Below are 21,641 nucleotides of genomic sequence, written 5' to 3' on the forward strand. Positions count from 1 at the left end.
GTAGGGGTATGTGGGTAAGCATCTGTTCATAAAAACAATGTTCCGGCTCATATTGAATTTATTGGCACTTCAGATTTTACTTGGATTACACTTTGACTCTTAGATGATTACATAGTGAATGCCCCTCATGCAGTAGCGACAGTAGTTGCATCTCCTGCAGCGGTTGTCGTGTCTCCTCCAGTAGCAGGAGTCGTGGTAATAGCAGATTTAGATAAAACTGCAACATTATATCGGTTGTGTACCGTCAATCCCTGGCAGAATTTGTTGGATCTTGTAAACTGCATGGCAACACAGCTGGTGTATTGCACGCAGAACTGTACGCACTGTTGAAAACCGGTTCACGGGGCAGACCCGACTGATGAACCCCCTGTAACAGCATTTAGTCTATGAGCTCTTCATAGTCTCGAAAATGTTCTAAAAGGTGCGACGTCATGTTGATTGTGTGTGCGTGATGACCATGGGAAAACCGCGTGACAGGGCCACCAGTGACGGGTCTGTACCAGGAGTAGGTATATATAGAGAAAACCAAAGCAACGTATCAGAAGATGACAGCAGAATATGATGGTAGAGAGACCGACGAATTATAAGCATAAAACTCAGGGTTAGGCGAACAAACATGCCATTACCGTTAGTCCGCTAGGTCTCCATGAGCACTTCGCCTCTCTCTGTCAGCCTAAGGACAATCTGATCGTTGGGGCTGCTGGTTTTGGCCCTGATCATAGAACTCCAGTCACGATAGTTACATGCACCACAGCCTACCAAGGGCTGACTTCGAGGCAGAAAGAAGCACTCCCTTCGGCAGCCCTGTTAACTGAACCATCACATCACAACATCTTAAAGACCAATTGAACAGTATATAAGCAAGAAAACACTGTCTAGTAAGAATGCAACCCTGGATCGCGGCTCTCCGTACCCAATAATGCATTAAACAAAATTACACCTTGCCCTGTTCTTCACGTCTGCGAGCCCTACGCGCCAAATACCGAAACAGCAGAATCCAAAGTACAAATATGATAAACATAAGAGGGAAGCAAATTGATGCAAACAGCTTGAAAGCCCCAGAATGGAAGGTGACAGCGCCTCGAACGCCACTCGCAGCCTGGTTTATCTCGATAAGACCACTTTGAAAGAAAGCCTTGAAAGATACATATGTCATCACAGCCTGGTTTGAACAAGGTCATGGCACGGGTACTTACAGCAACAAAGGTACCAGGCAGAAATGCAAGTGTGACACACATGATAACGTGCATCGAGATCGTCTCCTTTTCTGTCTTGTATGCGATCTTCTTCATCTTCTCTGATTGGATATGTGAGCTCTCGGTAAACATGTGGCTGACCTGTGTGTTGCGGTATTGTAGAATGCCATCAAACTGCGGTGAATGACTAGTGGTCAGTATATGAGGCTCCGCGGGGCTTAACAAACACTTACCAGCACCTTTCCTTCCTTTAGCCAAGCAATCAGGGATTCGATTTGAGTTACTCGAATTTCCAGGTTCTTTCTGATACGTTCCACATGTCGAGAGAAAGAAGCCAATTCGGCCTTGCAAGATATCTTAATCTGCCTGGGGAAAGCATCCCTGCTTTCCTAGTCTTGGTAATGCTCGATGATATCACGCAGTATCTGTCGGTTCAGCTTCAAGACCAACCGAAAGTTTTCAAGGTGTTCTCCAATATCATGAAGTTTTTGGGCTTCATTGATGGAAAAGGTATCAAGGACCATCAAGGCTTCGAGTCGATTTGAGACACCCTCATCCACCATCTCCTTCTCGCGTGGGACAGGCTCGGACGTGTTTCCTGTTATGGGTGTTAAGCACAAGTACGACGTAAGAGCCTCCCAGCCATTCTTGTTCAACTGGAGCCGCGTGTTTCTAAAAGCTGTGTGCTTTTCTGATTTGTCGTTCACATTCGTGTTCGACTTGCTTGTCAAGGCTCTTTTAACAGTCGTGTGAATACCAGACTGCTGATGAACTCTAGCTGTTTTTGCTTTGCTGAGGACAGTCCTGATTCTCTCTTCAAAATCATTGATGCATAGTCGCCAAGACTCGTCACACCACTGTAGGTGAATGAGATGGGTCAGCAATGTTGCTGCAAATGACTTGGACAACCCCTCAGCTGGAGTCGGGCTGAGACTGGGATCATCCAACATTGCCTCCTTTATCGTTTCCTGCATGAGACTATTTGTCTTAGCCGTCAGTCACAGAGCCTTACCAGTAACAATGTCGTACTGGTGATGGACTGCCATCTGACGGATGTTCCATGCTGTTTCTCCCATGGGACCTGTGGATTGTTCCACAGAGCGTAGCAAATATTGAGTCCCGTGCACGCAACCTGAGCGTCCAAGCCTAGGGATCTGAACGAGGTCATCTGCAGGCTTGTCAAGTGCATCGAATCCATTAAAACCTGTCAAATGATAGTCTTTTCGCTCTTTGGAAAGGCCGAAGGAAGAAATGAAGTCCAGAAAGCTGGCAGGAATTTGATAAAATGATGATCAGTAGACAAAGCTTTCATATGAGCAGTTTAATGGTGCGCGCGAGTCGCTGGACTCCAGAAATCTGGCAAGTCTTAGTATAATTTCTATACATGTTCTCCCAGGGTTCGTATTCACATCAGGCAAGTGTGAGGATCCTCACGATTTTGGAGAAGATGCTTCTGGAGACCTGCAGGGCGTGTGAAGGTTTCTTGGTCACATTCTGTCAATGGTTAGAAGATATAAATCCAACTTAATATCATGGCTTACTATATGCTCTTTCGCCAGATTCAATGATGGTAATTTCTTCTTTTTCAGAGTCAAAGAGATCTTCTTCTGACTTGATAAGCATCTTGCGATAGCCATCAAGGGTGCGTCTTGGCTGACATGGCTCCTGAAGGTTGCAGGGGTAGTCGAGCGATTTGCTACAGTGCTGCATTAGTTGATCGTGGGTGTTCATAGTTGCAAAAGGTACAAATGAATAACTTGGTGAATGTTATTAAATATTTCATCCAGGAAAAGGCAGCAACTTATGTATGAAGTGTTTTGATATGTTTACAAATAAAACCTTGTTGTCAGAGCAGGCTCTACCTAGAAAACATGGTTCAAAACACACAAAGGCCATTGTAAATCCACCTACACACCGTCTCGCATCTTTACCTGGACACCCTACGGCCAGCTTTTCCTCCCTCTCAGTCTGTATATCTCTCGATCGTCGTCCTGTCACAGTCAGCTACAGACTTCTCCCCACAGCCTTGTGCGACAAACATCAGTCAACTCTTTACCATCTGGTAAGTTAAACACAAAATGACCGTTTTTGCACTGCACTTGTAAATTAATAACCTGTCATCCCCGGCAGTGTGTTTGCGGATGTCATACCTCAACGGTAATGGTAGGATCGTCAAACTTTGCGCGCAACCAGGCTTCGAAAGCGGCTGGGAACAGCTTATAGTCGGGGTACTGGACCTCGTGCATCGTATTCGGGCGTGTGAGGTTGACTTGAACTCATGAAGCAAACTTGATGTGTCGCGACCGCGGTTTATATGCCTTGGGCGGAGCGGGGGGCTTGAAACTCGGAGGACTTTTAACAGAGCCTCAGCGCGTAAGCACCTACTCAGGTCGGGCCTTGGTGCAGGCGTTGGTGCAGGTATTGGTGATACACAGGTAGCAGTGCAGTGCAGTAAAGACTTCTGGCCAATAAATAGGTTGCCCAAGTCATCCACTGCCACGCCAAGGCGTTCATTAGTGAGACACAGTTCTATAAGACCCAAGTTGCTATCGAATGCTAATGGCGGGCAATCGAATCAACTTTGCACAAATTTATATTAACCCAAAAGCTGGTCCTGCTGCTGCGGCTGTTGTTGTTGTTGATGATCTATCTTTAGCTAGGAGTTTCCTGTGAGGGAGTGGGACATCCAGCCAGGCACAATAGATAAAATGGCTGTGGTCGGGTATATAGACTTCAATTCACTGAGAGGCTATTTAAGTTACCACAATCAACCAAAGGCATTCAAGGCAGCCCTTAGAAGAGTAATGACGAACCTCTAGTCTTTTCCTAATTACAGAGGCATAGTCTGAGAAGGCAGTTATTCTGCCTCGGGTATCCATGTTCAAACCGCCTTTGCCTTCCGAGAGCTGCTTTCAATTCAAAATCAAAGGCTCAAATGGCGCAAAAGGATACAAAGACTGGAATTCAGGTTCGCTCATGTGTTATTCGTATGTTTGAGCTTGGGGGCGTGTATATCGTGTTATGCTCATAAACAGGACGATACGGCATCTTGTGTAAGTTGCCCTTTTTTATGTTGACATCGGTTCGTAATCTGATTAATTCATCGGCGGTTCCTCTGCTTCTGGAGTCGCGGAGTTGACTTGCAGCACTTCTGTGGATTATCACACTAGCAGACATCTGGCCAAGAAAGTGCTCGTTGTGTATGAAGGCTATGTCTCTCTCGAGATTCCCTCAATGCCGTTTGCCGACACAATCATGTTTCGGGATAGTCCCTACAGCATTGAGGTGGCCGGCCATCTGTGTCGCAAAATGGTGACTGGGTGTCGCATAGGATCCGAAAGGAGCGCTCATAGTGTCTCCAGATCTAGAAGATAAAGTCAGGAGAAACTACCAAACCGCTTCGAAATTCAGAACATCATTGTGGTCTGTTGAGCTAGCAAGAACCAGACGTTTAAACAACACAGTATACCAGACCTCTTACTGCTCTTTTACATTTGTGATAACTATGTTGTCAGTCGCTGATGAAACCGAAGTCCGGAAATCCGTCACCATTCCGCTGACAACAATTCACCCCACCGGCAGAGCTATATATACTCAAGCTTCAAGGTAAGGTTAATTGATCGACATACGGTAATAGTGGGACTTTGTTGTCAAGCGGGCGCTTGGACAGTAGTTAACGATAGAGTGAAACGCGGCTATGCTGTTTGACATTATATATATCCTCCATCACCCGGTTTGGGGTCATAACTTAAAAATGCCAACCCACAAACCCATCATATATAGTTTAGAGTTATATCTCGGACCAAAGGATCATGCAATTGAGAAAAGGTTTATTCCCCATTGCCTAGAATTAATTCCGGATATTGTACAAAATGCCGACTTGGCAGCCGGCCCAAGATTATGAGCACGCTTGGCGCATCCACAATTTTACGAGGAACCCAGTCATGCTTTTGTTACTCTGAGGGGGACAAAGCCCGTCTATGAAACAGAGTTTGAGTATCGAAAATCCCCCGTATTTGTATTTAGAAAGGGGACCCATGAACGCGTCATCAAACATCGTTTGTCATGGTCAGTGAATTTGTTGATTCTTTTGACACTCGGAAACCAGGGCTGTCGCGGGGAATACTCATCTTTTGGGATCTTGGAAAACTCTGGGCAAAGCTCGCTAGTGTCTGAGTTGGGTTTAGTCCTTGTTGGCATGTGGCAGTGCTGGCGTGTCTCTCCCTTGGCTTTCTTGTCGTCTGTTGCAGATGATCCCTTGGTTGATATTGGGGGTAGGGTCCAGCCGTCGGAAATTTTCTGATGCTTCCTTCGTCATCTTTCTCAAATTCAGCCTTGCCGCATGTTGTGCTCTGTCGACTGCAGTATCCTACCAACGACGATAGGTCAACGCTGATGACTCTCCGAGATACAAATGCCTAATATCTAAGAATCGCCTTTTCGAAAACAGCAATTACAGAAGAGGCGGTGGGGTGGTCGGTACTCGTTATCTCTTCATCACATAGAGATCAGATCCACCATGTCAGTATATTCATCCAGGAACCACAACATCGAAATAAGGAACTAAGTTATTTGAATAGGGCACCAACAGTCCATCTACCATGGTTCCTATTCGGTGGAATCATGCTTATATTATGCACAGTCATGTATGTTCTTTCACCTCAAACCAATGCTCTCTACTAACCTTATCAAGACTTTTAGTTAAATTTCCTAGACTATGCGGCCACGGTCGTTCAACGAACAGAACGCCTAGAAGAGGATCAAGAGACGGTTTTACGTGGACAACACTAGAAGCAGGACGTTCATCACAAAGACACAAGTGCCGCTGGTGGCGAAGAAACAGAGACACGACCCATTTCAGTGCATCAGAAGTTTGGTATGTCTTTGCCAGCTGTTTGATACGCCAATACTGATTGTTGTTTAGCGGCATCTGTTTGCAGACATTAGGGAATCAGGAACGCTTTCAGAGACTAAGATGCAATCATGTGTTTCACGCGAGATGTGTTGATACGTGGCTTCGACGAAACCAGGACGACTGTCCGTTGTGCAAATCGGTACACATTTCAAATAGACAAGGCAGCTCATGACTATATACGAAGATGATACCCAGAGAAAAAGGAGAGAGCTTGTCGGCAGTGTCTCTCGAGAGGCCAAGTTTACATGGATAGAAAACAGAAATGTGGACAAATCTTTCCACCACTATCGATGCCTTTAGCATAGCGAATCTCTCGAAATTAACAAATGATAGAGCCAAAAGTGAGGCTCAGCGTGCGAATAAAGCTGGATTAGGCAAAACAATTACCTAGGCATCTCTTTATGGCCAACTGGCACTGCAAGTACCAGGTTAACTACTGCTATTCTACAGCCAATCATTTTTAACAGATATGATTACTCCCCATACAGCGACAAACATCCAAATATACGTTGAAATTTAACTTTGATACAGTCAGACTTGATTAGACCTGTTGGCGACTAGTCGGGAATAACTCCTGATACTGAAATGCTTAATTGGTTTGCATGTGATGGACAACTAGCGCGGCTTATCGCTATCATTATCGATTGACTATCGATGAACTATCGATTAGATTGATGGCTATCTAATCGCTTATCGATTACTAGAGGGAAAGTGGAGGTTGTAGTGTGTCTTCGTCTCGATCTACCCTAAATCTCACCTCTAGATTTCGGCAGGAAGAAAGCTCCGGTGGCACAGCATGCAAAAAATCTTGCATTCAGCTGCCATGACCAGAACGTGACACCGGTGAAGACGGAAACGGTTGTTTGACCTTGGGAAAGCTTATCAAACCGTTTGCGGAGCGTCAAGAGACCGGTTGAACGGCCGCATTGAGTGAGTTTGATGCTACGTTGTGGGAAGTGGGCAGGTGAACGCGCGCAACAACACGAATACTACCATGGTCGTGTTACTTGTCGCAAAAGAGATGAATATGGTAAAGGTCATGATGAATTAATTATCAAGTATAGTACAGTCGGGATAGAGTCAATATGGCTATCGGATGATGTACATGGACGACGAGAGTACCCCAGATCAACAGCGGTTGATCGCCCTCTGTGCAGTAGTACGCCAAGATAAAGAGCACTAAACCCTCCCACGCGAACGGCAGTAAATGAGTAGTAGTGGGTGGTCAAAACATTCCGCACGCATCCGAGAGCAGCACAGTCAGAGGACAAGGATAGCTAAGCGAGGTCAAGTTATTGACTCAACCCCTCACCAAACAAGCATGTTTACCGCAAAAGAAACCTGTTCTCTGGTGTTCTGGTGTCTTTTAGCTTTGCTAACATCATTAGTTATCTGGTAGTAGAGTGTTAGCGGCCCAATTGCCCTTTCTTTGGTGAGCCCATGTGGTCCAAGTGATTGGACTTGATGCATGTACCTTGCATATGACGTCTACTAAGTTACTCTGTACTATACCTGATAACTAATTACCGCCTTGTGCCACTGTTGTCCAATCCCTTGTCCCATGTGTGCGCCCTTGGCGTTTTGCTCTCGTCTTGTTATCTCTTGCACGTGCGTCACTGGAGAGATTCTCTTCGGTTAGTCTGAGTCTGTTAGCTTCCAGCCCCCCATTCTTGTATCCCTAATGGGGCTTGATAGAGCGATGGTTGTTTTGGGTTTAAGTTCAGTGGAGGTGGTGATTGATTGATGGGGTGGTTGCGCCCGTCCCGTTCAGAGCTTCTCTCTTTTTAAAGGTCAATCCATCTGCACTCTTTTGCAGATCTCTGTTGTTTATCTCTTGGTGTTTATATCCTTCTGTCTACGTCTGCTGTCATTGCACTAGACCATCCTGTACTGTACGCCTCACCAAAACACACGTACTGAGTTTCATCGGCAAAGTGGGAGCAATGGAACAACCGCAACACGTCAATTCGCCATCCCACATGCCGACATGGCACGAGAACAAAAGCGAAAAGGCGACCGCTATGCCATCTCGGCCTCAATTCTCATCGTCGTCAAAGTGTCTTGAACCACTTGACGCAGACAGAATGGATCTGCGATACATCTTTGCCAACAGACTTATGCCTGTCGCTTTTGCCCTGCCATGGGTTGCGAGCATGGTCATATCCTGTATCCCATTCACCAGGATCAGTTTAATTGACGCCCCAGACTTTCTGTAAGTTGTTGAATTAATTGCGCATCAATTAAAAAAATGTCGCTAACTTGTACAGTATTTTGGCTGCGCTTATCAGCATCGTCGAAGTTCTTAGTATTGTCGCAGTCTTTATCTACGCATCCCTCCGCTCCGACACCGACACCAACAGCACCTTTAAAGAGAAATGTCTCCGGGTTTGGTTCTGGTTTTTGTTCATCAGCCCATTCGTCACTGGTACCATGGTTGTTCTCATGGCTAGCGATATTTCGTGCGACCCAGAGGATGATCTGGACATGCACCAGCCAATCTGCCAAGTTGGTATCCGTCTCATCAAAGCCACAGCATTATGCCGAGCTGGAATAATGTAAGCACCCATCAATTAATTCTCTCTATTTTTCACTAACATCCCCAGTGCATCATTTCTTTTCGCTACATCTTCGTGGCTAGAGCGCCGTCCCAGACAGCCCACTATTAGCTACTATGACCCTCTTGAAGAAGAACCCTGATTTTGGGAACCCCTACACACGGACATCAATGTCGTCATGACTTTTTCGCTTTGTATAACGAATAATTACATATTTACACGATACCCCAGGAATAAAAAAACATAAACATAAATGCATACATAAAAAATCACTTGCCACGGCCCGATCAAAGTCTAATGCAGTAGTGGTTAGCCCTTTTGAGCAAAGCCGAAAGCCATCGGCAAACACCAACCGGGAAGTTTACGTTTTCAATGACGCACATTCAGGCTCAATATTATCCGAATTATCCGGTTAGTTTTGTCTATGATGTACAGTGACTTGTTTGCATCATCGACCATCAACCCAGCCATAGTGATAAACCCTGTTTTTAAGCATAACCCTTGTTCCCTTTCTTTCAACGACTTTGATGTATCGCGACTTGACTTGGCATGCAACCGTCAATAACCCACCCACACGTTGTTTTCGTTTGTTCCTGAACGGGAGCTGCCGCATGCGGCTCTACTTTAATCTGTCATCACATTCTTCACCATCTCGTGCTCTCTTTCTTAACATGGTTAGACTTGCTGTGCCTCCATTCTACAGAACATAACATCCTTTAACTAAACCGCATTAAGCAGGCATTCCTCGGCAGTGTTGCTATAACAGAAGCCATCTACCGAGGACGGATTCCGTGATCCGACATCCTTCCTGTGCCTTGATTGATGGCTAGGAGCTTGTCTCGTTTTGGAAGATAATTTGCGGGGACGAGAGCAAGGGGAGTATCTTGGAATGCGAACTCAGCCACGAATCGATATTTGTTCAGCTATGTCATGTTTCGGAATTATCCAATTTATATGCATGGCTTAACTATTATACGTCGCACAAGATAAGACTAAGTAGGTCAAGTCATCCCTCTCCTCAGATTGGACAGTCGAATACTCAGATAGGAAATAGTCATAGTCAACCCAATTGTTGTATCTATCTCTATATCTAATACTTGTTTAAACTCTTTATAGTCTGTCTAAACTCCCAACAACTCAAGAGTATTGTAATCCATAATAGCAGCAGAATATCTCTCCCCCATGGCAAAAACCGCCTCATCAGGCTGCATAGCCTGAGGTGTCATGGCCCAAAGGAATCCCTGTAGAGTATATCTCTGATAATCTCCCCAGATATCCTCTCTCGACAACTTAGGTCCTCCCTCTTTGTGTAAAGCCTCAAGGTAAACCTCAATCAGCTCCTTCTCATGCTGCCGACGATCCTCTACCGTCATGGCACCGGTGAGAAAGTATGTCACGTCAAGAATCGAAGGACCATACTGCAAACCCTGCCAGTCGATAAAGCCAGGAGTGCCATCCCTAGTAATCAGAGTGTTGCCGATGTGATCGTCTCCATGGATCAGAGAGTAGTATTTCTGATCCGCATCGGCAAATTTCCACAAAGACTGGAACGCCTTTCGCACACGATCCGGATCCAGTAACTCCTTCGCCACAGGGGGACGAACCTTTTCGTCAAAACGAGCTCCCCACGGCGCAGGTTCCAGAAGAGCCAAGACAATGTTCCTGACAGGGTTCTCCAGCTTGGCGCCGTCTTTTCCAAACAGCCATGGGTAAGCTTCCTCCTTTGAATTCCACGAACTGGCATGCAGACTGGCGAGTTGCTTCAACGCTTCACCAACCATCTTGTGGTTCCATGGCTCCAGCATAGTACCAAACGTAGCTTCCTTTGATATGTCGGACATAATGACGATGCCCTGACCGTTGACAACATCTGTACCAGCGAACCAGATGCTGGGCAGCAGCATCTTTGTCTGAGGCGCAACGTGTTGGTAAAACTCGGCCTCGCGACGGTATGTAGCCCACATCTCGGGGTACGCCACACGGATTGCTGGGTTGAAACCACCTTTGACAACAACATTGTTGGGGATGTCAGTCTTGACACCATCACCGAATGTGAGGTGTACAAAGAGCTTGGAAGCTGTACCGTGTATCATAGAAGTGATTTCGGAAGCTTTGACCTCGATTCCGAGTGCTTCCGACAGCCATTCCGAAGTGACTTCCTCCGGGGTCATGGGCAGAGCCTTGTTGGAGTCAAAGTCGGCCCGTAGGACTTTGGAGCCTGTTACCAAAGATTGAGACATTGTGAGTTATGATAGATTTGATAAGAGCCCAACAATGAGTGTGGCTTTCCCGCGAAGATATGCAGAGAGTGACTGATATGAGGGGGCCATTACAAAGGTTATATACCCTTGACCGCCAAGTAGCAAGCGTTGACAGGCCTGTTGGCCAGATGCAACGCCTATGGACACAATCAAACATGATCCACTGGAAGGAAGCAATATGTACTCTGTAAGCAGTAGGGAGACACTAAGTCCGCATTTAGAGTTCAAAACTAATGAAAACAGTTGCCCAAACTGTTGGTTTGCCCCGGTCTTGCGTTTTTGGCAGGATGTTACAGCCGATGATGGATATGCAGGGGCCATACCTACGAATAGTTCGATAGTCTGGGCTGATGGCCCCCAAGATAACGAAACAACAAGGGCCGCTACAGCCGCTGACATTCAGCTGATAGGTTGATCCATATTACAAGTCAGACACAGTGAAACCGTTGGCTACTTTGCCGAAAGCTTAAAAGCAATGACCCCATGTTATCCGTATCAATTCCAAGGATAAGGCTTCATGGGCAGGCAAGGAGCTGGATCCTGTTGAACCGTGCCACAGCCTGAGAATAAAATGCATCCATATGCATTGAAACGCTGGATTAGCTGGTGACCCGAGTCGTCGGGCTCAAATATAGTCGAATTTCCGGTCTCTGTCCATCTGGAATTCTTGTTGTTGTTATATATCTCGCATGCCCATGGCATTCCGGACTTTCCGCGGATGAGCTGAAGCTATGGATCCCAATGTCAACATTTACAACACTTCGGTGATCCCACCACCACACGGTCAGATCTCAAACTTTGATAGGTCCTTATCTGGTGTGCAGCTAGCAACGATCGTTGTGTTTGCAGTAACCTTCTTTTTGGCAACGTTTACTCTCGCTCTTCGCTATGTTACCAGTGTCTTGGTTGTCAAAGAATGGGAGTTGGATGTTGGTACGTGCTTGTCAATTAACTCATATTTAGTGCAGTCACCAACCTAACGGTAACTAGTTCTGATTACTCTATCATGGGGGACTGCGCTGGGATACTTCATCTCTGTCTCCTTTATGATGAAGTACGGATGGGGGTCACATGCTTGGGATGTTTCACTCGCCGATCTGGCGAACTACAACAAGGTACGGCAAGCCTTCCATACGTCTAACTACCCAACTTACATAGCTGTGACAGTATCTCTCGCCGACGACTTTAACGTACATGTGGAGTCCGACCTTGACGAAACTATCCATCCTGTCGGTTTTGTACCGCATCAGCCCTGCCCGACCACACCAATATGCAGTCTACATCATCGCCGGTAGTCTACTGGTCTACACAATAACCTTTACCGTCCTCCTATCCGGTCCGTGTAACCCGCGCTTTGTTGGCTCGGGTGTTTGCTTGAACAACCTTGCCATTTCGCAGGTGGTGTTGAACATTGCTAGTGATCTATCTATCATCGTTCTGCCATTACCCACCCTCTACCACCTTCAAATACGTTTTCGACAGAAGCTTGTGGTTGCTGGAATTCTCTCCGTTGGATCTGCGTAAGCAAACTTTCACTCTTAACTCTTGGTAGTCGCATACTAACTCTTCTAGTGTCTTGGTAGCATCCATCGTCCGAGCCCCCTATGTCCAAATCTTCGCCACCAACCCCGACTTTACACTCAAACAAGCCGAAGCTGGAATATGGTCCCTAGTCGAACTTAATATGGGAATCGTCTGCAACAACCTCATGCGACTCAAGCCATTCCTCAACCGATACCTACCACAACTATTGACCTTCCTCGGCATGTCGGGAGGCAAGTCGAAGCAGAAGATGACCAACTCAGTTGATATCAATGGAAACTGGAAACCCAAGGGTTCTCAGGGCTATCAGCTGCACAGTATAGGGAAAGGGGACAAGAATGAGAGTTTCAACAAAAAGGCGGGAATGCAAGACACAGTGTTTGAGGATTCGACGAAAGAGACGATTGGTGGTAATGGCAGTACTGATAGCATATTAAGAGTTTAGACTGTCATTAGAACATAGCATAGCGATGGGGAAAAAGGGAACTGTATAGGAGACGGGTTCAGAAAACAGTCAATGTCTGATAGGACATGGTTATCACACACTCAGGAGGTGTATCTACGAGTTGCATATACCCGCGAATCAAGCTTGAATTCAAGCAATCTAGAATTATTACAGAATCAATAGAGTCACAATGCTCACGCAAAGGAAATGGATTTAGAGTTTCAGGAACACACTATACATAATAGTAATGGTCTACTGGGTAGTCGAAAAGTTGACCTCCTAGAACTTAGGGTACAAAAATAAATAGCCTAAAGACTATAGTTTTAGTAGCATAAAATGACCTACTAATTTCGTCTCTTGTGGTCTCAGCGGCCAATTGTTCTGATAACCTGAGGATGGCATCAGCAATCACACACATGAAAATGTCGCGTCAAGTATTCTCAAACCTTATTTATGCCCGTCTATCTCCCGGTGCCTGAACCAAGAAACCCAATCCTTGCCAGGGGAGAACCTCCTTTTCCCTGCCTCACTAGCTCCTCATGCCCTTTTCCTTGACCTGGTCAAAAAACTTTAGCTCCTCAGCTATAGCTCGTTCTCCCATCACCGATGACCCCATGGTGGGATATAGAGTCTCCAATTGTACCTCGCGTACATTTACCGACGGTTCTTCTTTGCTTCCAATCATCATAATCTCCATTATATTGCCGTCACCATATTGCGGCTCCTGGAGCACTTGCAGGGTGAGTTCAGCGACATGTTCTGGCTCTAATGCCACGCTATCGGGCCCAAGACGATCGCGACAGTAGTCTTGTTCAAATATGGGTGTCTAAACGGTAGTATTAGCACGCTGAAAGTGAAAGAAAGATATTAGTCACACAAAAACGGCCGCAGGACAAATTGCTGCGTTGCGAATACCGAGTACTCTCTTCAAACCACTCAGAGACTTGACCATACTGACGAGAGCAGCTTTGCTGGCAAAGTACAAAGGAGTTTGCATAGAATGCAAGTAACCACCCATACTAGCAATAAACAGCATGTTCCCTTGGAAATCTGGATTTTGCTGCCAGTAATCTATGGCGATCTGCGACAACCTGATTGGACCAACGGTGTTGATGGCAAACGTCTGGTATTGGCCGACTTGAGCATCTTCTGCATCTTTAGCAAGAGGTGAAATGCCGGGAGGATGCCAAAAGGAGCTTGATGGCGGTTCATAGACCCCTGCACTGTTGACAACGATGTCGATTCGTCCGAACCTTTCAAGTGTCGTCTTCCATAATGCCGAAATTTGGCTCCAGTCTGAGATGTCTGTTTCGCAAAAGACGGCACTTGGTTTGCTGGGATCAGGGGTGGAGTGAGGATACTCCCCGAGAGTAGCTGTGGCTTCAGGTCGAAGACGTAGATCTGCTACCATCACAGAGCATCCAGCCCCAAGGAGTAATTTAACAATGGCATGGCCAATACCTGAAAGCTGCATAAGCATGATATGATGTACTTTCTGTATATCACTGACCAGAACCACCGCCGGTGACGATAGCGAAGCGACCTTTCACCGAGTACGACATGATTCAGAAAACACAAGATGGTGGAACCAGCTGCGTGAGACATCATCAGATGAGGCCTGGGACAAGACCCTTATTATTTCTAATTTATCTGCCGATCTGTGTGTTTCTAGGCGAGGGTTGGAATAAACAGCTAAGCGTTTTGGGCTGCAAGATCATATCATGGTTGCAGTGTGGGGGTTGACCAGAAACAATGGATGGAAATGTTCTAGTTTCCGTTCTTTGTTGTATCTGGGAGCGACCGCAACTCCAATGCATGAATAGTTGGGAACCTTATTCTTTAGATTGAAATGAATTACATATCATGCCCGGACCGAACTTTGTCATAGTCACGAGCCCCATCACTTTGCGTGCTTGCTGCTATAAAAAAAAGTTGAACTAATTTTGTCTACTTGGTGCAGAACACGTTGGCTGATACCCTTGTTACAAAGCGGGCCAAGGTGTGATCAAAGTCTATTGACAACTAACCAAAGCAAATCGTGACAAGACGTGTAATAGGTCATCCCGCGGGATAAGCCAATTGTCCGTAGTGGCCGTCTCTGACCCTCTTCTGGCGTGTTAGAAGATGCCAAGATTGGTTAATATCTCAACCGGGAACCGCCCTGGTCGCCTTTCAAGGCATCGGGCGGCTACCGGGTATAGAAAACAAATACGCCTGTCAAATTGCAGCAAAAGTTAATTAATTATCCAGGGTATGCTTGTAGTTTTCTCTTGTCTGCTCCATCCAGCATCGTCATCTCGATCTGTTCAAGGTTTGTGGCCTAGAGCCTTGCTTGACAAACAATCCTCACAGAATATACCATGATCTCAAGTAAGGTTGAGACACGATTGACAGCCCTTTGTAACCCTTCATGCACGATTCTACGTCAGAATTTGCGCCATATCGGGAAATCTGGGGGATCGACCGGAAGTACGGACTTACGGGAGACAAACCCTACTCGTGAAATGGTTCTGTATCCGGCCATGTACTGCTGCTGTCAAGAACAGTCTCTTAGATTCGACCAACAGCATATACGAACCTCCCAGCCATGACTCTTGGCCAAGGTCAGCGAATCTCACCTTTTACTTAACCCCTGCAGCAACCAACAAATCCCAGACCCTGAAGCTATTCGGGAGTCGGACTTTGAAAGGACTCCGTCAGCGGGGACACCACTAATTAAGCTCACGCCACGAATTCCATGTTCAGTTTGATCACCTGCGACAGGGTTCAAAAGCGGGCTACCGACTGATTGGTCCGTTGCATCAAGGGTCTGTCACTGAAGGGGGGCTAGATCTGTCCGAGAACCTCAAAGGCCCCGGGATTTTTATGTTTTCGCATTTTCGGTTGCGCTATGCTCAACGACATGTCTGGAATCGCAGACAACTCAAGATGAAAGTTGTAGTGAAAGGGTATTATTGATAAATATATATGTTGCGAGTATAGAAATACTCTTAATTGATCTCTTTTGACGACATCTCTTGACCAAGGCTCTTATTTTCCTCTGAATGAACAGGCGGTTGCTGAAACCGATTAAGCACGCTTTCAGGCGTTGGAAGCCTTGCGCAAGTGCAATGCCTCAGTAACTCTTCACATCTGGAAAGTCTTTCCAACAGCTCTTGGTTTGGACGTCTACGCTTCCTTGGCGTAGCTGGTTTGCTAGGAATACAAACTGCACCGAGCTGGCAGGGAGTAAGTATGGATGTTGACTCAGTGTAACGGGGGACACGCATTACCCTGGTGCAATTTGAGCATGGAGTCTTCTTATCGCACTTCTTTTTTCTTTGTTGACAGAGAATACAAGATAGTATCCGCTTGCTGGGTGTATTCCTTTGTTGTTCGTGGTCCGCTGAAGATGTGTTGGTGGATGTTGGACTAAGGGCCGGCAAAGATGCGTCGTTGGTAGATGTTGGGCTCAAAGCCGGCAGCTGGTCTTCGTGTGGCGTTGGACTTGACATTGTTGTAATGAGATCTATTAATCAGCCTCCGTTCGTGTAACGGGAGATAACAAAGTCGTCTTATAAGATCTAGTGATTAGATACAAGATAATGCTTTATCCAAGTGAGGAAACTGGGGCACCCAAAGGTAAATATGGTATGCACGAATCTGAATCAGGCTTATAACGTTAAAACGTTACTCCGCGTAGTGCCTGCCACACCCGGGGACACGGGTCTCTAAGATATCCCGAGACAACGTGTCGGTGCCGCTTTGACAAGGGAATGAATAACTACGCCAATAACCGACAAAGAACGGTTAAGCTTTCCGACATACAAAGTCAAAATTCAGTCTATCATAGCGTAGTTGATGATTGATATATTTTTGGTCTGATCGCTGTCTCAAATAGTGTATCGTGTATTTCTTTGGTCCTCAAACCTCCAAGTGCTAGATCATAAGTCGTTTATTATTCTTCGTCTTAGGAAATTCCCAGGTAATAGATAGCTCGCGTTTGATACCTCATTAGTTCCTTCATCAAATCGCACGCAAAATGTTGAGATAAACCATATCTGACGATCGATTTTTCACTCCCTTTCTGTGACTCTCACCATGAGCTCAGATTGAGAGAAAATTCCACAGTTGAAAACCTTCCAAGGCTTTGTAGGGTCACAGATGGAAAAATCAAATCTGCGAAGGAGCTATACATCGCAGGTTAGCATATGTCTCTGTCACCGTTCAAGTATCAAACTTACCTCAACGTAAATCTTATTCAACTCCATCAGTGCAACAGGCCTACCAAGGCACTGCCATCGCCCATAGCTGAAAATCAACTCCAACGCACCCTCCATCTCTTTTAACTTTTCAGGTTCACTCTCGAGCCATCTCTCAGGACGAAACTCGCCAGCGTCGGAGCCCCAGATATCCTCGCGTCTGAAAATTCCCCATGCGCAGTAGCCAACTTTGGTTCCACCAGGGATGAACTGACCCTTCCAGGTATCACCCTGGGGAGGGACCTGCTTGGACATGAGACCTGCGACAGGAGGGAAGATGCGCAGACCTTCTTTGATGACAGCCTGAAGGTAGGGAAGATCACGACCTATGGAGTCGGGGATGATGGGTTCTGAGTAGTGTGTGCCTGCAATCTCGGCGCGGAGTTTGGAGTACACATTGGGATGGGTTATTATATGTAGCATGGTTGAACGGATAGCTGTGGCTGTTGTATCTGATCCCGCGACGCTGAATCGAACTGTTAGAGTCATTACTGTAAGGTTTCAGGAACACTTACATCTGAAGGAGAATCTCAGACTCGGCCTCCTTTTGGGTAAGACCGTGGGCCACAAAAGAACCTAGCATATCCTTGCGAACCTTTTTATCGGGACCAAAGCGTTCAGCAGTAACTTTCTTAGCAATTCTGCACGCCCGTTAGATTATATCCGACAGTCAATGCGGCTCTACTTACCCCATTAATTTCCCAAATCCGAGTCTATCCTTCTCAGAAGGCAAGAGACTTTTAAACAAGGGTGAACTCAAAATCTTGACCAACCAGGGAATGACAGTGGTTACCATAACGGCAGGCAACGTCTCCTCTGTAATTTGTATGTACTTGTATACATCCGAGTCTGTCTCCAAAAAGCCGAATGGCTCGCCGAATGCTAGGTCCGAGATGACATCGAGCGTAAAGAACTGCGCCCGCCGACCAAGATCCATGGGCTTTTTTGCCTCGGAGTATTTCGCGAGAAGTGCTATAAATGACAAAATGTTCTTATCGATCTTGGGTTCGAGATTTTCCACTTCGCGACCGCCGTAGCCAGCGGACATTTTGGATCTTAGCTTGAAGTGCTCGTCTTCGTCGCGATGGGAGAGGATATTGTTGTTGCCAGGGTTGAAGCGCATTCCGTCGTACCAATCCGAGCGACGGTATTCGGTGCGGACGTTGAGGATGTGTTTCATCAGGTCTGGGTCGTCGGTAAGGAGATCGTTTGGTCCGACTCGAGCGATGGTACCTGTGGGAGTCGGAGGTTAGCTTGTGCGACACTTGAAGAGTCTGAAGGAGACGTACCATATTTCTGGGTGACCTCCCAAAAGTCGAGATAGGCTCTACCTCCACCGACTTTTTTTACTAGCCACCATTTCGAAAGAGCTGCAAGAGTAGGGCCCTTGAATTGTCGCAGTCGAATATATTGTCGCCATGTTGAGAGAGCTGTCCATGTAGCCAAGAATAGTACCAAGCTTGCAACGATTGCGATCGACGGGCGAAGATCACGCAGGTAATTAATTAAATCAGCTGCGGCCATGATAGATGCCAAGAGTCGCTGTCATCAAATCCGGAAACAACAGAGACAATTAATTGGTTGGATGTGGACCTGAAGCTGACATGAATAGAGCTGTTTGTTGGTTGGTGATGCTGTTGGTCTTGGACCAGATTGAATTTGTTTGTTTGCGTGAGATTCCCGGGGAGCTGGATGGGAGACTGATTGGATTTCAGCACGGACGGGGCATGGACGGGCACGGTTAGGTAGGTACCTAGTGGTACCGAACTGTAACTCTTTAGTTACGGATTGGATCATTGATATTCCATTCCATAACTATCTGGTACCTCTCACTCTGTACTTGTTGTTTATCCCTAGCAAATGCCATGGAGGGATGAAAAAAAAGAGGTCAGTCTAGAACAGATCAAGATGGTGGACAGCTAACAAAAAGTTGCCCGCAGCTAAACCTCAGAAGGTCCAGTGGCTAATCAGTAATCAGTAATCACTACAAACTAACGCCAAAGCAGCCACCCTCGCCGAATCTAGAGCTTCTGGATACGGCGCATCAGCACTAAAAGCGCCCGCGAAGTCACTAGCACGACGCTATTTGCTCCTCTAGATCTCGATCCTTGCTTAACTGCAGGCGGTTGGTCCATTCCATTGCACATTCATTGACCTAGGCAGGTCGAGATGACAAGCAGCAACAGCAACAGGTAACCCGGTAGATATTCGGCCTCCCACTGTAACTGACTAACCTAACACTGACACTGACACTGACTGACATGACCTGACCTGGTCCAACTTTGACGTCGCCGAGGCATTTCATTCTTTTTATCCTTCCTTTGCCCTTGGTCGAACCACTTTACCTTAGTAGTCGGCGCGGCACAGGCACAGGCACAGGCTCAGTCTCAGTCTCGGTACCTCGCTTCCATCGCGTTTCCCTTATTCTTACCCGGCACTTCCCCTAGAAACAATAAGCAACTTCATTCATCAAGAAAGAGGGGTTCAAAAAGTGGGAAATTCTGGACCTGTTTTATTCCTCTTTGACACTTTCATCCCTTCAATTCAATTAAAAAAAACCACCAACCCAACGTTCAACCCCAGACGTTATCGCCTCTTAAATAAACCCTGGTTTACGCCTAACAAAATGACCATAACTACAGAGGCTGAAAGGCCAACAGACCTCGACCCCGATCTCAAGGCTGCAGCGACTGCCACTGCGACAGCAACCACCACCACCGAAAGACACGCGCCCACCACAGAGGAGAGTGACCTGCAGGCTGAGGTGAGGAGGTTTAAGCTTACTTTTAAATGCACCGCAATTATTGACGCAATCATAGAGCGAGGGCGATTTTCGCGATGACGATTCAGCGCTCGGCGTGAGTACAGATGCATTGATGGAACCTTTCCACTCCATTGAAGCCCCCCTGTGAAAATCGCGACTTGACGGGGACGGGCTGGGATGCCCCCCTGGCCTATGCATTCTTTGTTGGGGCTTATCGAGTGCTAAGTGCTAACGAGGCGCGCTAACAGGACGACGCTGCAAGTAGCACAGCGTCCATCAATTCAAGCATCATGGCTTATCGTACTGAGAACGGAAGAACCTATCATGCATTTAGAGAATCGAGTAAGTAAACCTCTGAAACATATTTTAATATCAATTTTTGTTAACCTTGGTTTAGTCAATTACGTGCTCCCTAATGACTCGGTATGAGACCTCGTCTGCCTCACATTCAAGTCACTAATAATCTTTTCTCATCTCAGTCTGAGCAAGAACGTCTCGGTGAGTTGAAATATCTCTTGCATTGACATATCATACTGACTTTATAGATCTGCAACACCATCTCTTCACACTTACCCTCGGTGGAAAGCTGTATCTGAGTCCATTGCAACGCGATGATAAGCCCTTGGGACGCGTTCTTGATGCAGGAACAGGAACTGGCGTTTGGGCCATTGACTTTGCCGACACCCACCCAAAGACACAGGTAACATATCCTGAAATCACAGTAAGAGCTGTCTAATCAATATTTCAGGTCCTTGGAATCGATCTGAGTCCTATCCAACCAAACTTGTACGCTCCTCACCCACCTGTTCTCATTTCTCTCACTAACAGCCTAGCCTTCCAACAAACCTCGAATTTCAAGTCGACGACCTCGAAGATGAATGGACATACAGCTACAAATTTGACTTTGTCTTTGGTCGCATGCTCACTGGTTCAATTGGCGACTGGCCCAAGTTCTTCCAGCAGTCCTTCGACAGCCTCAACCCAGGAGGTTGGGTCGAGTGTCAAGACATAACCTTCCCCTGTGAATCAGACGACGGAACGCTACTAAAGGGATCTCCCATCGACCAGTGGTGCGAGCTCATGACTGAAGCAGCGAACAATTTCGGCAGATCAGCAGTCAGCGCAAAGTTGTACAAGCAGCAGATGATCGATGCAGGCTTTATCAATGTTACTGAGGTGGTATACAAGTGGCCTAGTAACAGATGGCCTGCGGACCCTTACTACAAGGAACTTGGTATGATATCCCGAGGAAGATTGATGATAGGGATGCTGATCGTTCTAGGATTCTGGTGTAACCACAACATCGCTGGTGAACTGTCTGGCCTCTCCATGGCTCTTTTCACGAAAGGTTTGGGCTGGAGTGTTGAAGAGGTGGAGGTTTTCCTGACCAAGGTCAGAATTGATATGAGGGATAGACGCATTCATGCTTGGTGGCCTATGTGAGTAACCCTGATACTACCTGGAGGACAGCAGCTGACAACCACAGACATGTTGTTTATGGACAGAAGCCAGATTATTGAAGATGATGACGATTTTGATGATAAGGATCTATATGGGATATTTGTACGGAATGCCGGTGATTTTGGGTATATATTAATTTAAAAGCTGTGATCTGAGGTGCAACTTGATACTGGTGCATTGGGCGTTTTATTCGACGAGTATTATTTATGACAGTCAAGTGTCAACGACTTCAGATAGATCAGAGGAATTGCTTCCCAGCCA

At 46.4% G+C, this 21,641-nt stretch overlaps 7 protein-coding genes across 7 annotated transcripts; 3 read left to right on the plus strand and 4 right to left on the minus strand.

Moving 5' to 3' along the window:
• Window positions 1–125: 125 nt before the first annotated feature.
• On the minus strand, window positions 126–3,442 carry FPSE_01993 (uncharacterized protein; the record flags this gene model as incomplete). Its single annotated transcript, XM_009255112.1, has 10 exons — window positions 126–217; window positions 325–367; window positions 1,197–1,337; window positions 1,430–1,562; window positions 1,647–2,174; window positions 2,226–2,400; window positions 2,631–2,690; window positions 2,738–2,952; window positions 3,112–3,164; window positions 3,347–3,442. The coding sequence occupies 10 exons, from the start codon at window positions 3,440–3,442 to the stop codon at window positions 126–128; spliced, it is 1,536 nt and encodes a 511-aa protein (XP_009253387.1).
• A 4,612-nt stretch (window positions 3,443–8,054) lies between these two features.
• FPSE_01992 (uncharacterized protein) lies at window positions 8,055–8,808 on the plus strand (the record flags this gene model as incomplete). Its single annotated transcript, XM_009255111.1, has 3 exons — window positions 8,055–8,323; window positions 8,379–8,666; window positions 8,715–8,808. 3 exons carry the CDS (start codon window positions 8,055–8,057, stop codon window positions 8,806–8,808), a joined length of 651 nt encoding a protein of 216 aa, XP_009253386.1.
• Window positions 8,809–9,787: 979 nt separating this feature from the next.
• On the minus strand, window positions 9,788–10,906 carry FPSE_01991 (uncharacterized protein; the record flags this gene model as incomplete). Its single annotated transcript, XM_009255110.1, has 1 exon — window positions 9,788–10,906. The coding sequence occupies one exon, from the start codon at window positions 10,904–10,906 to the stop codon at window positions 9,788–9,790; it is 1,119 nt and encodes a 372-aa protein (XP_009253385.1).
• Window positions 10,907–11,658: 752 nt separating this feature from the next.
• On the plus strand, window positions 11,659–12,914 carry FPSE_01990 (uncharacterized protein; the record flags this gene model as incomplete). The annotated part of the gene is made up of 4 exons (XM_009255109.1): window positions 11,659–11,860; window positions 11,918–12,042; window positions 12,095–12,447; window positions 12,500–12,914. 4 exons carry the CDS (start codon window positions 11,659–11,661, stop codon window positions 12,912–12,914), a joined length of 1,095 nt encoding a protein of 364 aa, XP_009253384.1.
• Window positions 12,915–13,443: 529 nt separating this feature from the next.
• Window positions 13,444–14,476, minus strand: FPSE_01989 (uncharacterized protein; the record flags this gene model as incomplete). The annotated part of the gene is made up of 3 exons (XM_009255108.1): window positions 13,444–13,740; window positions 13,792–14,375; window positions 14,425–14,476. The coding sequence occupies 3 exons, from the start codon at window positions 14,474–14,476 to the stop codon at window positions 13,444–13,446; spliced, it is 933 nt and encodes a 310-aa protein (XP_009253383.1).
• Window positions 14,477–16,969: 2,493 nt separating this feature from the next.
• Window positions 16,970–18,679, minus strand: FPSE_01988 (uncharacterized protein; the record flags this gene model as incomplete). The annotated part of the gene is made up of 5 exons (XM_009255107.1): window positions 16,970–17,083; window positions 17,138–17,621; window positions 17,671–17,796; window positions 17,845–18,388; window positions 18,445–18,679. 5 exons carry the CDS (start codon window positions 18,677–18,679, stop codon window positions 16,970–16,972), a joined length of 1,503 nt encoding a protein of 500 aa, XP_009253382.1.
• A 1,102-nt stretch (window positions 18,680–19,781) lies between these two features.
• FPSE_01987 (uncharacterized protein) lies at window positions 19,782–21,362 on the plus strand (the record flags this gene model as incomplete). The annotated part of the gene is made up of 7 exons (XM_009255106.1): window positions 19,782–19,919; window positions 19,975–20,013; window positions 20,399–20,417; window positions 20,465–20,619; window positions 20,668–20,705; window positions 20,753–21,153; window positions 21,202–21,362. 7 exons carry the CDS (start codon window positions 19,782–19,784, stop codon window positions 21,360–21,362), a joined length of 951 nt encoding a protein of 316 aa, XP_009253381.1.
• Between the last annotated feature and the right edge of the window lie 279 nt (window positions 21,363–21,641).

Source organism: Fusarium pseudograminearum, chromosome 1 (genome assembly GCF_000303195.2).
Source record: "Fusarium pseudograminearum CS3096 chromosome 1, whole genome shotgun sequence".
NCBI classification, from domain to species: domain Eukaryota; kingdom Fungi; phylum Ascomycota; class Sordariomycetes; order Hypocreales; family Nectriaceae; genus Fusarium; species Fusarium pseudograminearum.